This window comes from Diabrotica virgifera, chromosome 3 (genome assembly GCF_917563875.1).
Source record: "Diabrotica virgifera virgifera chromosome 3, PGI_DIABVI_V3a".
NCBI lineage: Eukaryota > Metazoa > Arthropoda > Insecta > Coleoptera > Chrysomelidae > Diabrotica > Diabrotica virgifera.
In genome coordinates, this window is record NC_065445.1 from 242252071 (window position 1) to 242269458 (window position 17388).

The following is a 17388-nucleotide window of genomic DNA, read 5'->3' on the forward strand; positions in this document are numbered from 1 at the left end:
GCCTACTACAGATATTTACAAGATACAAGTACAGTGGAACCCCGATAAGTCGGCCCCCGATAACCCGGAAGTCCGGCTAACCCGGACCGATTTTCATCAGATAAACATTTTGATTTTCAATATTTTGTATTTTGACAACGACCCGATTTGGGCGTCGAAACGTTAATAAAATTATTTTTCAATTTAATTGTGGCTTATTTCCCATCAAAATAGTTAATTATCAGACAAACATTTCAACAATAAAAATGTATGTAATATAATATTTGAGAGATGTGTATGTGTGTAATTTGAACTATACGATAGTCGATAGTAAAAATGACTCATAGCACACGCAGCAGAAACAACAGGCACTTGTCTGTAGTACCTATTCCTTTTTATTTCAAACTGTCTTAGCATTGTTTAGGAAAGACTATTTAAAAAATTCTTTTATAAACAATGGTCTTTAGTTTTCACTGTTCTTAAATAACATTACATCGTTGTGACTGTATTTTGTGTCTTGTATTATTCGCTTCCGTTTGCGTACGTTTGTGTTTGGTGTTTGTTTTTTTTTTTCAGTAATTTTGATGTGTAGGTACTGTGCATATTTATAAATATATTTCATGTTATTTCAATTCTAACGGAGTTTATCTGTAAGTATACCGTATTTTATTAAATCTTACCATATTCTCCGGCTATCTCGGATTTTCGATAACCCAGATCGGCCGCGGTTCCGATTAATCCGAGTTATCGATGTTCCACTGTATATAAAAACGACTTATCCTAATTACATTATAGATTCCCCATCTTGTCAGCATTGGTTGTGAAGAAATTGGTGTGTTAGGAAGTCTTTATATAGTTGAAATTTAATGGTGCCTTAACAAACAACTTTTTGCACTCGACACTAAACCATTGACAGGAGAAAAGTTTGTTCTAATTTCTTCAGAAACCGTATTAATACCATGGGCTAAACTAAACATCTTAAATGAATCATTTTGGGATAAACTATTTGTAAATTTCTCCCAACTTCACCATATACATATGAAACAGACAAAAAAGCAAGAGTTTTTTGTGAGGTACAGCGGTTGTAAGAACAAAGTTAGACAATTCTTTCGTTGACGTTACTATGTGAGATTTTGTTAATTGTTCATTAGTAAGCACCTCAGTCAGTAAATGAATCATCTGTTTGCCTACTAAATCCGTCGTATGCACATATAGATCGTCAAAAATATCAAAAAATCATTTGATGACACCTCATTAGAATATAGGTATTATGTATAATGCTGAACCATCAGGAATATGTAGGTATAAAATTTTCTGTCATCAAATTGATTCAATCAATGTTAATTTCTAGGGAAATAATTGCATAATTCAAAGATTAGTTAACTAGGTACTATAATAGCAGTACAAGATAGCTTCCAAGAAAGAGTCTTACCATTCCTATTCTGGTCGACAGTGGTTATTGATCTCTCTACAAAGCTAAACAGAGGAGAATTTCATATTCTGGACTATAGGTACTAATGATCCAGTTACAGCAGTTAATGTATAGTAAATTCTTTCATTTTTCTAAATTAAAGTGGTAGTAGTTCTTTCCAGTTTCTACCCTGAGGCTTTATTGGACTAGACCCAAAAATTTCCGTAATTGCATATATTGCTGTAGTTTGAATAGACGCAGACCAAGTCACAAATGAGGTGGTCCTCAGAAGAATAAACAAAAACTAAGAGGTAGGTATGTACCTACTGACCATCATCAAATCTCGAAAGTTAAAATACTTCAGACACATTATGCGAAATGCATCCAGATATCCCTCCCATAAGCTACCCTGCAAGGGAAAATACAGACTGACTATAATATCATTCATAGCGATAGCTATCATCAGTTTTCGAGCAGGGACATCCATGTTGGCCTTATAATTGGCCATGTTAATCTTATAACATCAACCTAGTGTTGTTTCAAATTTTAATTATAACATCACAATTATGTAGGGATGTAGGTAACACAAGACACAAGGTTTTTATAAACAAGAAAGTGGGCTAGTTTCAACTATGAGTTGAATGTTTCAATGATGATGGTCTGAAAAGACGGAAAAGATTCCGGAATTTTTGTAATCGATTTGAATGATTTAAAAAGTTTTAAATAGGTATAAAACATTTTCATTTCATTTAACACACGAAGTTTTTTACTTATTTTTGTAAGTGTTTTTATTATTCAATGCTCGTGCTAATTTTTCATAATTAAGATAAGAAAAGATAAGATAAGTATTAATTAATATATTAATTTAATGAAAATATAATTATTTTATTTTTAACTTGGAAAAAAATAAATCTTCTCTACTTGGCTGAGCGCAGTAGTACAAGAGGCCAGTTGAAAAGAAGTGAAATTTTACCAACTTGAAGTTAGCGTCACTTGTCGATCACATTTTTAAAAATCAGCTGTTTATTTAAAGTAGCCGGTTTGTTTAGTGATTTGTTTATATTTATTTATTGATTGCTCTGATTTATAAATTAAAATGAGTTCTACGGACTATCTACGTTTAAACGAATTCAAAATATTTAAAGAATTGCGCGAATCGTTGCCGAAAACGTGTAATAAAACTCAGAATCTGATCACCGTTCACGACAATGTTTTGTTTACTTGGGACTTTCAAAACCACTGTGTGTTAAGTTTAAATCTAAAAGCTGCTAGAGGGAAAGAAGGCGACAATGTTATTCATCAGGTAAGTCTTATTTTTAATAGAAATATCACTGTGTTTTAATAATGTATACTAGATATGTTGTAACATAACCTCAAATAATCAGGACTCCTTTTTCTCAATTTTTTCCATGTAAGGGATTAAATACAGTGTTATTCATTACTCCTATGTTAACAGGTTTAATAATTTTAATTTTGCTTATTGATGGTCTATCTGTATCCGCTAATACCAACATTTTAAAAGAATCTATTATTGTATTGTATGTAACAAGATAGATACCCCAAGCTATGTATATACTAGATATTCTAATATATTTCATTTCAAATGGTTAAGATTGTTGCTATCATATAAAGATCCCCTGAAAGGTTAAAAGTGGTTATCTAATCGTTTTTTTAATTCTATCATAGCGAAATGTGGAGTTCCACACAGTGGTCATTGCTCACCTCTTTTATTCAATATATTTATAGCTGACATCATAACCTTCTGCTTAAATAGTTTCTACGTGAAATTTGCTGATGATCTTAAACACTGGAGACTCATTACCTAACCCCTTAATGTGCATGCTCGATTTAACTCAAGCGCTCGAAACTAGCTAAACTGTGCACACTCCAGATAATTCGAGTGATACAGTACTTTATGTTGCTATAATTGTTCACACTTGAATGCAATCGAGAATTGAAAATAATAATGTGAAAGAGTATTATTTTGGAAAAAAAGAAATTTGTTTTATTGATATTTATCATTAACATGGGATTGTAAGCTATTATTCATCCGCTATTACTTTTATGATGCGTCACGATTCATTTTCAAACAAATTAAGTCGATGTATGTCGAAATAAAGTCAAAAGAAGTCGATGTGTATATACATTTTGTATACTGTATACTATATACTACACACATCGGCATACGTTTCACTTTATATTTTGACTTAATTTGTTTGAAAATGAATCGTGGCACATGGGAAAAGTTATAATGGACGAACAATATGTTATAACACTTACCTACTTATTCAAGTAGGTATAAAAAATATAGGTAGTCCTTTTTCTCCTTATCACTTACGACTTATCCCTTCCTTGTGAGCTGCTTTCTGACAAATTTTTGTGTGTATTCATATTCTAATTCGCTCATTTTTCAATACAGTAAAACCTCCGTTAACCAAAATAATTGGGGAAGAGGCCATTTCAGATAACAAGAATTTCGGATAAAAATAACATTGTTTTTTGTATTCTTCATGTATCAAATTACATAGTATTCTTGGTCAAAGTTGGTATTAAAACATACTACAAGGTGATTTCATAATGTGTTGTATATTTAACTGCAGTTTTAGTTGCATTAAAGCAATATTGACGATGTTGACAAATTAATATTCGAATTGTTTCCATTTTTCGATAAAAATTTACTTTTTATTGACGATACTGTTGAAACCTTCAGCCATTTTGGTTAAATGATGTTTCGGTTAAAAAGGTTTTGTTTAACTGAGGTTTTACTGTATACATATATCACGCTTAGGGACCGTTCAAGTATTACGTAACGCAGTTTGAGCGGGGGGGGTCAAAAATTACATTACGCAATAATTAAACTCCCATAAGAGTGTGTTACGAAGGGGGGGGGGGGGTTAAAAATCGTAATACTTGAATGCTCCCTTATGCTCAGTAAACAAAATGGGTTCCAACAAAAAAATGATTGTTCTTGAGATTGAGGCTTCAGATTGAGCAAATCCTAGCTTTTTCAACCTTTGTTTACAAATTGATAATAACAATATGACAGTCGTGACGTCACACTTGTTAGCCAGCGAATATGGTAAAAATTAATAAAATACGGTATCCTAACAGGTAAACTCCATTATAATTGCAAAAACATGAAATACATATGCACAGTACATACATCTAAATTACATGTAGTTGTATACAGTATTGTTCATTTCTTGCTAAAAAATCAGTCAGTTTTGTTGTTTCAATATTACGTCGTTTTTATTGTTGAAATTTTTCTGATGAAAATCGGTCCGGGTTAGCCGGACTTCCATGTTATCGGAGATCAACTTATCGGGGTTACACTGTACTTACTTAAAGCTTACAGATAAGATTATCCCCCACAGCGACATAATGTACCAAGTGATATATAATCATAGTTAACGCACACAGTGGATTGTGCATTAGGATATGATAGAAAAGGTGCAACATAAATTTTTGGTCTTATAATTCAAATCTAGGAATTTAATAATATGATTATTTTCCAATGCAGAGGCACTCTCTTTACCCCCTCTGTGCCTTATGAGAGATTATTTTGGTGTTTCATTTATTTACAAGTTCCTGGGGGTGGCATTGACTGTGCGGCTCTATTGGGTCAGATCTTCATTCTCTTACCCGGGAGTTTCATAAATAAGTTAATAAATAAATAAAACATGTTTTTGAAACCACTTTTTTTTATTTTATGGCTTCGGCAGTTTGCCATACAGCCAGTTACATGATCTTTTATTCTCATTAGGCACAGTAAAAAGTTTATGAATTATTTGCGCCACTTGAAAAATGGAAAGCCACTGCGCATCCGCTAGGAAAAATATTCCTATTTGGATTTTTTGCACAGTCTTACTCAAAAAGGACCCCTTTTAACAAATTTGCATGTTGCCAGGACTAAAAGTGGGATAAAAATTTTTTAAACGTTTTTTTTTGTTTTTTTCCTAAATTTTTTTTTGCATGGAACAAAGTTTTTTTAGGGTTTTGGGATCATTCCAAACACAAAAGGTCTATAGTGACTTTTCTCTAAAGTTGATAGTTTTTGACATATACTTAAGCAATTAAAAATTGAAAAATTGCGAATAGGGCAGTCAATGAGGGTATTTGGCTCCGAATTACATCCTACTGCATCAATTTACTTGATATTTTCACAATAAGTAGGGAATAGATCGAGAAACAAAGTCTACCCTATACCGATGTGTGCTTTTATCGTGGGGGTGGCTCCCACCCCTTCTCGGGGGTGGAAAATTTTTTGTTTAAAATTGCTACGGCAATGGCCAGAGAACCTAATTCTAAGCAAAAACTATTCTATAATTTTTTTTTGAAAACTCAATAATTGTTGAGTTATGCGTGGTTAAAAATTGACCATTTTCATTGAAAAATGACACCTTTGTGGACGGTTTTTTTGCGAATACCCTAAAAACTATGCATCTAACGAAAAAATTATATAAAATATTTTTGTAGCTTATAAAAAAGCAAAGAGATTCTTTGGTTTAATAAATCTTCTAGTTATAATACAAAAAGAGATGTGGTAGGTGAGATGAGTTTGTTTTTTTGGTGCATGCTCAAATTGGTGCGTATTTAACCTGAAATAACAGAGAAACGGTCGATTTTACGTGTATAATTGTACCAATACCTGTTGTAGTGTTTGAAAATACCTTTAAAATAAGCAACATTAAATTTTAATGTCAATTACATTCAAACTGATTGAGAGATGCTGCAAAAAATTGATGACTAACGTATTTTAAGAAAAATGAGAAGTATATTAATTTAACCGCTCATCAACCGCTAAATATGTACATCTTTTTCCTTCTACAATACTTTTTATTGTATTGTTATTTCTATGTTCAAAAAGTTGGACAGGTTTAAAATGAATGGTTTTTGAAAAAAATCAAATCAAATTATAGAGCGCATTTTTAAATTTTCTTAAAAATCTTCCTTTTTCTCCATGTAACTCGAAAATGATAAGAGATAGGAAAAAAGATACTACACAAAAATGTAGGGTCTTTTTAGATAAAAATTTAGTTTTTATTTTTTATTACTGTATCTCTTATCATTTTCAAGTTACATGAAGAAAAAAGAAGATTTTTAAGAAAATTTAAAAATGCGCTCTATAATTTGATCTTATTTTTTGCAAAAACCATTCATTTTAAACCCGTCCAACTCTTTGAACATAGAAACAACCCTATAATAAAAAGTATTGTAGAAGGAAAACGATGCACTTAAATTCTGACGGATGAGGGGTTAGATATACTTCTCATTTTTTCTTAAAATACATTAGTCATAAAATTTTTGCAGCATATTATCTCGCTTAGTTTGAATGTGATCGACATTTAATATTGCTCGTTTTAAAGGTATTTTTAAGCACTACAAAAGGTATTAGTATCATTATACACGTAAAATCGACCGTTTCTCTGTTATTTCAAGTTATTTTTTAAATACACCGATTTGAGCACGCACAAAAAAAAAACAAACTCTTCTCACCTACCATATCTCTTTTTGGATTATAAGTAGAAGATTTATGAAGGAACGAATCTTTTTGCTTTTTTAAAAGGTACAAAAACATTTTATATAGATTTTTCGTTAGATGCATAGTTTTTAGGGTATTCGCAAAAAACCGTCCGCAAAGGTGTCATTTTTCAATAAAAATGGCCAATTTCAACTGCGAATAACTCAAAAAGTATTGAGTTTAACAAAAATATTATAGAACAGTTCTTGCTTATAATTAGGTTCTCTAGCGACTTCTGTGGTTATTTTAACCAAAAAATTGTCCATCCCCAATTGGGAACCATCCCCAAGATAAGAGCACACATCGGCATAAGGTAGATTTTGAATAAAGAGATAAATAGAGGCTATTCCCAAAATTTCATTAAAATCCATGCAGTAGGATAGAATTCGGAGGTAATATCCTATTCTTGCTCCCATTGACTGGCGTAGAAATCGGCCATTTTAACTCTCTTTTTTTTTGTAAGCATTTATTAACAATCAGAATTACATATTCTATAAGCTAATTTGATAACAAGTACAATAACATATATCAATGTATTATTGTACACTAAAATGGCGTTATGAGGTACATCACCCAGCGTTTTCACCTCAGTTTCAGCGAAGATCTATGGGCCATAATCTTCGCAATCTTCTGTTGTTTAGTGGCTGCAGTAATGGTAATATTAATTGGTTGGGGTGGTCTTCCAATTTCTCGTGATGTCTGTTGGCTCTTTCTTGAATTACTGTGCTGACTAACGGGATGTTTAGGTCTGTATGAAGGGTTTGGTTGGAAATGTACCACGGGGCATTTGCGATGGTGCGTAGAATTTTTGATTGAGTTCTTTGGATAATTTTTGTGTTTGATTTGCTGGCACAACTCCATAGTTCTATACCGTACGTCCATATAGGTTTGATGACTGTTTTATAAATCAGCAGTTTGTTCTCAATTGAGAGTCGAGATTATCTACCTATAAGCCAATTAATTTCTTTCACTCTCAACTCAATTTGTTTCTTCTTCTTTAAAATGTGTTGTTTCCAGTTTAATTTAGAATCAAGATGAAGCCCCAGGTATTTGACGATGTTCTGTTGTGGTACGTTGACTTGATTAAGGCTAATATTTGGGCATTGGTCTTTCCTTAGTGTGAAAGTTATAATTTTAACTCTCAAAAACTATGTGAAAAACTGAAAATTTGAATGTTGCTAAGGTAGGTAGATATTCTTTAAACATCGATTGATGAAATCCCGAAGAGTTTTTTGCAATACAATATTCAAAACTTCAAGCGTGTGCGACACTATTTTCCACCGTTGCATGTGCATACAGGATGGTGCAAATAAACGGAATAAATTCGTTATTTCGTAAACCGGCGACTTTTCCTTAAAGTGGCCGGTTTACGAAATAACGAATTTATTCCTTTCATTTGCACCATACTGTATACACATGCAACGGTGGAAAATAGGGTCGCGCACGCTTGATTAGCAATTAAAAAACAAAGGAGTTTTGAATATTGTATTGCCAAAAAATCTTCGGGATTTCATCAATCAATGTTTAAAGAATATTTACCTACCTTGGCAACATTCAAATTTTCAGTTTTTCACATAGTTTTTGAAGGTTAAAAATGGTCGATTTCGCAATTTTTCAATTTTTAATCACTTATAATAATATGTCAAAAACTATCAACTTTAGAGAAAATTCACTAAAGACCTTTTGCGTTTGGAAAAAAACAAAAAAAAAACGTTTAAAAAATTTTTGACTTACTTATAGCGCCGGACTCCACTTGCGATTTGTAGTCGCGCGATTGTTTTGTCGCGAAGATTGAACACATTGTTTTAAATACGAGTCAATCCATTTGCAACTAAATAATCGTAGATTGTATTTGAAACTATGTATTAAATTTTCGCGACAAAATAATCGCGCGACTAGAAAATCGCAAGTAGAGTCCGGCGCTTAGTCCTAGCAACATACAAATTTGTTAAAAGGGGTCCTTTTTGAGTAAGATTGTGCAAAAAATCTGAATCGGAATATTTTTCCTAGCGGATGCGCAGTGGCTTTCTGGACTACTTAGAACCTGGTTCAAAGCAATATCTAAGCAGCTTTTCTGCACTGCTGGAGACAAGATGAAGATAGCCATGATGATCGCTAATATTCGTCACGGATAAGTACATCAAAAAGAATGTACTTTGAAATCTTTTGTAACTTGTTATATGACACTAACATATAGCACTAACGTCCACTTGCTGGTAATAAAAAACCTGATAGAGAAGTCTGCAGAATACAACAAACCATTTCACTGATATTCGTGGACTACAAGAAAGCATTCGATACCATAAGCCAGCAGAAAATGTTAAATCATTGGCCGAATGCCAAATAGACCATCGCTACATTAACATGATCAAATATATCTACCAAAAGGAACGACTAGGCTAGAGTAAGACTATCGGAACAACATACAAATAAATTCTGTATACAGCGAGGAGTACGACAAGGAGACAGCATCTCAACAAAGCTATTCACAACCCTTTTAGAACACACTTTTAAGAAGGCAGAATATTAATGTTGAACAAATTATGTCACGCTTCCTTACGCCTTGGTTTCCTCGAAAGCGGCACCGACAAACTGCGACCGTAACACTGCGATGAATGACGTCATAAAAAACTGTACCACGCAAAATAATAGCAGTGGTTTCCAAGGATGCGTTGGAAGCCATCACTTGCTGAGTTTACACATTTCATTGCCGCAGTGAATAACCTTGAATTTTTCACCGTAATCTGACGTAATTCAACGCAGTGTTACGGTCGCAGTTTGTCGGTGCCGCTTTCGAGGAAACCAAGGCATAAGAGGTCGGACTAAAGATTAACATCATCAAGACGCAAATAATGACTAAGCTGGTGCTAAATTGTATTATTGTTGTTGATGGAGTGGATATTGAGCAGAATGCATCTTATAAGTATACAGGGTGAGTCACCACTAACGGGACGGAAGATTACAGCGAAATGGTAAAAGATTTGAAAATTTTTTTAAATAAGTAGTTTGTAATTTGATAAAATCTACATTTTAAAATTATTTTGAAATATATAGGGTGTCCCAATAAATGGCAGCGTATGAAACTTATATTTTTTCTTATGGAACACCCTATATTTTATTGCATTTTTAAATTGTCCGCAAAAAATAAGGTATAGTGTCATAAGGCTTCCCTATACCTATGTACGGAGTGTTCTGAGTTATGTTGACTTTTCTTAAAATGTAAAGTTTTAAAAGAAGGCTTATTCTCAAGTTATTTAAGAAATTATAAAAAAATTACTTTTATATTTAAGCATTTGGATATTGGTTGAATGTATTTCATGATTAATTATTACACATTTATTTACAGGGTGTTCAAAATTTACAGTTTCATTATTAGATTATTCAATGTGTCATATGATTCTTATTTTAAATGGAACACCATGTATATTAATAAATAAATGTACTAAACAATTTTACCTCTTTCGAATGGTATATGGATGTCCTATACCTAGGTCTCATAGTTTTTGCGTAATTTACAATTATTTAAATTCTTAATCTGTAAATCGATTTTAGAACAAAAGATGTAGTTAATTAATGGCATTGTATGACATTGTCACCTTATGACAGTATGGTCTGGTATTTATTTTATAATTAATGTATTCCGTGATTGATTATTACACATTTATTTACAGGGTGTTTAAAATTTACAGTTTCATTATTGGATTATTTAATGTGTCATGATGCTTATTTTAAATAAAACACCATGTATATTAATAAATTATTGTACTAAGCACAGGTTCCTCTTTCGAATGGTATAGGGATGTTCTATGACTAGGAGTCATAGTTTTTGCGTAATTTACAATTTTCTTAAACGGTCAATTGATTTTAAAAATAATATTTATAGTCACTCTCAATTTTTAAACAGTACGAAATAAATGTTTGTTTACTGTATCATAATGAAATGAAAATTATGTCTATTTACTATACCATTATTATGAAAAGTATTTATATTGGTCTGTATACAATACATTAAAAAAATCAGGATCTTCTATAAAGTCTAAAGTCCATAAACGATAAGTTAAATATTTATCATAATCCTGTTTGGTCTAATACTGGTGTAGTTGAGTTTTATACGGATAATAATGGTTTCTCTTAAGTATTCTAACAGTCGTTTGACTGATTTACAATTCACCCGAAATTTTTTCTTTACTAGTATTTGGGTTTTCCCTAACAGAAAGCAGGACATCAAGCTCCTTGACGTCATCACAAAAAACTGGTTTATTTTTATTTAACTTTCCGTATGCAACATTACCAGTAGCACCAAAAAACGTCCTTTTTGGGTGTCTTCTATCAGGATACTTTTGAGCGTAAACTTAAGAAGGTAAGATAGAATTTTGCAAACACTCCCCAATGCAAAGTAAGTACTATGTCTACTTTTTCGTAGATTATTTATTTTTAGGAACAATTAAATTTGAATTTCATACACGGATGTTTATATTTTTGATAATTACCAGACCGTACTGTTATAAAATGACGATGTCATACAATGAGATACATCTTTTGTTTTAAACTCGATTTACAGATTAAGAATTTAAATAATTGTAAATTACGCAAAAACTATTAGACCTAGGTATAGGACATCCATATACCATTCGAAGGAGGTGACTCCGTTTAGTATAATGGTGTATTAATATACATGGTGTTCCATTTAAAATAAGCATCATATGACACATTGAATAATCCAATAATGAAACTGTAAATTTTGAACACCCTGTAAATAATTGTGTAATAATTAATTATGGAATACATTCAACCGATATCCAACTATTTAGATGTAAAAGTATTTTTTTCATAATTTCTTAAATAACTTGAGAATAAGCCTTCTTTTAAAACTTTACATTTTAAGAAAAGTCACCGTAACTCAGAACACTCTGTACATAGGTATAGGGAAGCCTTATTAAACTATACCTTATTTTTTGCGGACAATTAAAAAATGTAATAAAGTATAGGGTGTTCCATAAGAAAAAATATAACTTTGATACGCCGTCATTTATTGGACACCCTGTATATTTCAAAATAATTTTAAAATGTAGATTTTATTAACTTACACACTACTAATTTAAAAAAATTTTTCAAATCTTTTACCATTTCGCTGTAATCTTCCGTCCCGTTAAAGGTGACTCACCCTGTATACTTGGGATATGAAATTCGGTTGGGAAGAGGTAACCAGACTTGCGAGCTCCCACGTCGCATAGGATTAGAATTTACTGCGTTTGGTAAACTGCACTATGTATTTAAATTTGACGTACCCACATGCCTGAAAAGGAAAATCTTTGACCAGTGTGTGTTGCCTGTACTCACTTATGGAGCGGCAACATTAACACTCACAAAAAAGGTAGTGAATAAGATTCACGTAACTCATAGGGCTATGGAGCGCCAGATGTTGGGTGTCTACCTGAGAGACCGAATCCCAAACGAAGAAATACGTCGTAGAACAAAAACAACACGTCGCCAAAGTGGAATTGGAAAGGACACGTCGCCAGATCGTCAGACAACCGATGGACAAAACGTATTGTCGAGTGGAGGCCACGAGAAGAAGCTCTACGGAGCAGAAGGCGCCCACCAACCAGATGGACAGACTATCTAATAGACTAAGAGCCGTAATAGGTGAAATTTCTTAATCATTTTAGGCACGACGGGACCCTATAACTTAAATAGTAGAGCCTAAAAGAAAACGTTTGAGCACTGTGCCGTCACTTTTCAGTGGCACATGCGTCTACAGTGGCGCATCAAACTTTCTACTTATGGACGGGATACATAAATTAAAAAATACCCTCCCTCATTACCAGAATTTAATTTTTTTCATTTTTTTAAGTTCTATGTGATTAATACATAAGATTCATCGTAATTTTAACCCACCACCCCCTTCTCCCTGCCCCCACCATCAAAAACTTTATTTTTCGATTTTATTTTTTTTGGTGGGATGCAATCAATTTTAAAATTTAAAAAAATTCACAGGCATAGTTAAGGCTTTTATAAAACACGTCTATTTTTATAGACCTGTAGGTTGTGTACATAACCTCAAAAAAATTAAAAAAATTTTTTTTTGGAAAAAGTATATAACTTTTTTTTGGGGATAGCTGCAGATCTAACTTTTTCTTAGTCTTGTGTATTTTATCAAACACTATATTTCTAATTTTTTTCAGATTTTTCTGTAACGCTGGTCACCTTCAAAAATCCAAAAAACTGTTTTTTAAGGGGGTTTTGGGGGGTTTGAACGTGTTTTTCTGATTTTTAAATATTCTAAAGGACTGAGTTACTTCAAGTTACATATAACCTATAAAAACAAAATTGATTTGATATATTATGAAGTCTATAAAATAGGGAAAATCCCCCAAAACCCCCCAAAAACAGTTTTTCGGATTTTTGAAGGTGGGGAGCCTTACGGAAAAATCTGAAAAAAATTAAAAATATAGTGTTTGATAAAACACACAAGATTAAGAAAAAATTAGACCTGCAGCTATTCCTCAAAAAAAATTATACGCTTTTTTGAAAAAAAAAATTCTTTAATTTTTTGAGGTTATGTACACTCTACCTATGGGTCTATAAAAAATAGGCATGTTTTATAAAAGCCTCAGCTATGCGTGTGAATGTTTTGAAATTTTAAAATTGATTGCATCCCACCAAAAAAAAATAAAAACGAAAAATGAAGTTTTTGATGGTGGGGGCAGGGGGAAGGGGGTGGTGGGTTAAAATTACGCTGAATCCTATGTGTTAATCACATAGAACTTAAAAAAAAATAAAAAAAAAATAATTCTGTTAGTATGGGAGGGTAACTTTTAATTTATTTATCCCGTCCATAAGTGGAAAGTTTGATGCGCCACTGTCGACGCATGTGCCACTGAAAAGTGACGGCACAGTGTTCAAACGTTTTCTTTTAGGTTCTACTATTTACGTTATAGGGTCCCATCGTGCCTAAAATGATTAAGAAATTTCACCTATAGCGGCTCTTAGTCTATAAAGCATGTTATCGGTAACTGGATGCAAGCCGCACAAAACAGAGACAGATGGAAAGAGCTAAGGGAGACCTACGTCCAGCAGTGGACGCGTACTGGTTGATGATGATATGAAAGAGTGTTTATCCATTATCAAATTATGTCTGTCACTCAACGTATGTATTTCTTGTTTATTCAATGTAGTAAAAGTCTAGTACTTGTAAAGAACTCCCATAAGTATTATCTGCCTTTTTATGAGCTTGAATAAAACGTACAGTGTTTCTAATTATATAAATATTCCGAAGTACAATTTCTAACTCGAATGCCCCAGCCAATATCCCAAGACTCATCACAATTACTCCACATGATTCCGTGAGAAGTTATAGTTTAATTATCCACTCTTTTCTCGCATCTTTTATCAACCACTAACAACTGAATAGGGAAAAATACACACAGAAACATCTCTTCGCAAGAATTTTTATCTTGAATGTGCGTTAGCATTAAATATTAAATAATACGGCTATTTTAGTTACAACTAAAGTAGGTATGTCGTAATTTCCTTTAGTCTCCTATCTAACAATTTAATCGCCCGAAAAAATATTTTCATCGGCGTAGTGACTTTTTCTTAGATAGTGGTAAATTTTTTTACGCCAATAACTTCTGTACCAGTATTGCCTTAAGCTTTGGTTTCCTCGAAAGCGGTACCGACAAATTGCGACCGCAATATTGCGATGAATGACGTCAGATTGCGGTGGAAAATTCAAGGTTCCTCATTGCGTCAATCAAACGTGTAAACTCAGAAAGCGTCGCGTCGTCAGGATTGTTTTGCGGTGAAAACGAGCGACCATGGACCAACTCGATGTTGCTCTTTTAGTAGTGCTAGATGGTGAGGAATCAGAGAAAGAGATATTTTATCAGTTATTACAATAAAAAAAGAAACGAATCACCACACTTTACCACTGCAATAAACCGTTGACTGAATGTTCCTCGCCGCATTGGATACCGAATTTAATATGCCGGCACCGTCATATTGCGTTGCGGTGGCTTTCAACGCATCCTTGAGAACCACTGCTATTATTGTGCGTGGTACAGTTTTCTATGACGTCATTCGCTGCAATATTGCGGTCGCAATTTTCCGGTTCCAGTTTCGAGGAAACCAGAGCTTTAGTTTTCTAATTACAGAAACGCCCAACATATTTGGTTGTTACTTTACGAAAAAACTACAGTAATAGTAAACGCTTCTCCACGATTTTCTTTAGGATCCTCCACAGAGACTAGGACTCTTCCACAACGTATTCGTTTCTGTCGGTCTGTCTTAGTAGTGGCTGTTTCTAATCGTGTTTCTGTGGCGTAGATCATAATAGGTCTTATAAAGATTTTATAAATTCGTGTTTTGCTTGCGATGCTCATAAATTTGTTTCTTCATGTTACATCTTCTGGATTCCTTTGATATTGTCATAGACAGCGATTTCTGGACAGAGATATTTAATTATTTTGCTACTGTCTCAAACCTATATAGTAGTCTCTAGATTGTCCCCATCTTCTGATATTATCACCGCGTCATCAGCATAGCAAATAATTTTTCCACCTACCTCTACTGAAATTATACTTTTCCGGACCTGATTGTAGGGAGCAAAGTTGTACTTTTCCTCCCTAGGGAGGAAAAGTAAAAGTGAGGTTACGGTATTTCATTCATGAAATATAACTTATTGACGCCCTGTACAATATCTATTTTCTATTACGTAAGTATCTATATATTTTAACGTTTATTTATAAAACACCCTGTATTTTGCAGAATCGTAAAAAACAGTAAATTGTTATTTTGATTTAACAATGTTTACATTAATAATTTGACTTATATTTGACAGTTGACAGTATATTGTACCTCCTTGTTAGTTTTAGTTTTAATAAATTTTGTTGGTTAGTTACATAAATAAGTTAAGTAAAAATGAAAAAATTACTTGATATTTGAGGAAAGTGGAAAAACCATATGTATAACATGGGAGTAAAGTGCCTTTTCCTCCCTTGAATGATTACTGCCCTCCGCTACGCGTCGGGCAGTAAACTTCATTCTCGGTAGGAAAAGTAACATTTTCCTCCCTTGTTATACAAATAGCTATTAAATTCTGTATTGCTAATTCGTTTAACATCAGGACATAAGGACGTTAAAGAAGGCTGGTTAGGTTGTTACCTAATTCCTGTTGAGACTGGTATCTTGTTGAACAGCTTATTATTTGCTCTTATGAGAGTGCTGTTCCTCAATTGTCGAATAATTTCAGATGTTGTTTGGTTTTCTTATCTTTAATAGTTTCAGAATATATGCCTTACCCTAACAAAGACTCACGTAAAGTCAATGAAGCATAATGAAGGCAACTTTATTATATTTAATAGCTTTGTGGGCTATTTTTCTGATTGTTTCATTCATAAGAGATTCTGACCAATAGAAAGCTACAGAAATCTAAATTAAACTGATCATTTTTGATAATTGCCCGTCGTATTACGTCAGATGCCCTTCGTTACTATGAAAAAATACATTCAGTGACATTAACGACGTTCTACACCTTCATTGCGGGGTATGCCTCTCAGAGGAAAGGGGGGAAACTTATATGCAAGCGAAAGTTGGTAACAGTGCATTTATAGCATAACGACGTTCTACACCTTCATTGCGGGGTATGCCTCTCAGAGGAAAGGGGGGAAACTTATATGCAAGCGAAAGTTGGTAACAGTGCATTTATAGCATAACGACGTTCTACACCTTCATTGCGGGGTATGCCTCTCAGAGGAAAGGGGGGAAACTTATATGCAAGCGAAAGTTGGTAACAGTGCATTTATAGCAGAATACTCAAATCATATGTTTCAGTATTGAATACTCTATAAAAATAAATTATAATAAATTACGGAATAAATTACGGAAATAATTATAATAAATAAATTAAAAATAAATGGTACGGTAAACAATCCTCATTTTTTAATATGTTATTCCTTACAAAAAAACCTTTAATTTAAGCACAAATAATTAAAAATCGTAAATTTGCGTCAAAAGTTATTAACTTTTTAAGAATTCCCATAAGAGCCCGTGTTAAAACTTAACTTTGACCCTTAATAGTAATTAAACGGCACGGTAAAACAATTTTTAAAAAATCAAGTCTTAGTTTTTTTAAGTAAACTATAACATACTAAAATTTCATGCAAATCATTAATTCTTTGCCGAAGGTTAGTCCATTCTTTAACGGTAAAATATTGAAAAACCTCTAAATTTTAAAGAACCGCTTGGATTGACATGAAATTTGGCATACACATAGCTAACAAGTCAAAGAATAAAAGTGATATTGTGCCGATATGTGCTTTTGACCTGGGGGTGGTTTTCACCCCCTCTTGGGAGTGAAAAAATATTCGTCCAAATAAAGTCAGTGAATGGATAAACTGGCTAATTTTAAGTAACTTTTGTTCTATAGAATTTGTTCACTAAGTCAATACTTTTCGTGTTATTTGGCAGTGAGTAT

At 32.9% G+C, this 17388-nt stretch overlaps 1 protein-coding gene across 1 annotated transcript in view; it reads left to right on the top strand.

The window, feature by feature from the left end:
* The first annotated feature begins 2317 nt into the window (after positions 1–2317).
* LOC114337588 (nuclear pore complex protein Nup88) overlaps positions 2318–17388 on the top strand; it is a 579124-nt gene continuing 564053 nt past the window's right edge. Inside the window, exon 1 of the mRNA XM_050646001.1 lies at positions 2318–2693. Within this exon, the coding sequence (XP_050501958.1) occupies positions 2487–2693 (207 nt within the window). The 5' untranslated portion in view covers positions 2318–2486. The remainder of the gene's footprint in view (positions 2694–17388) is intronic.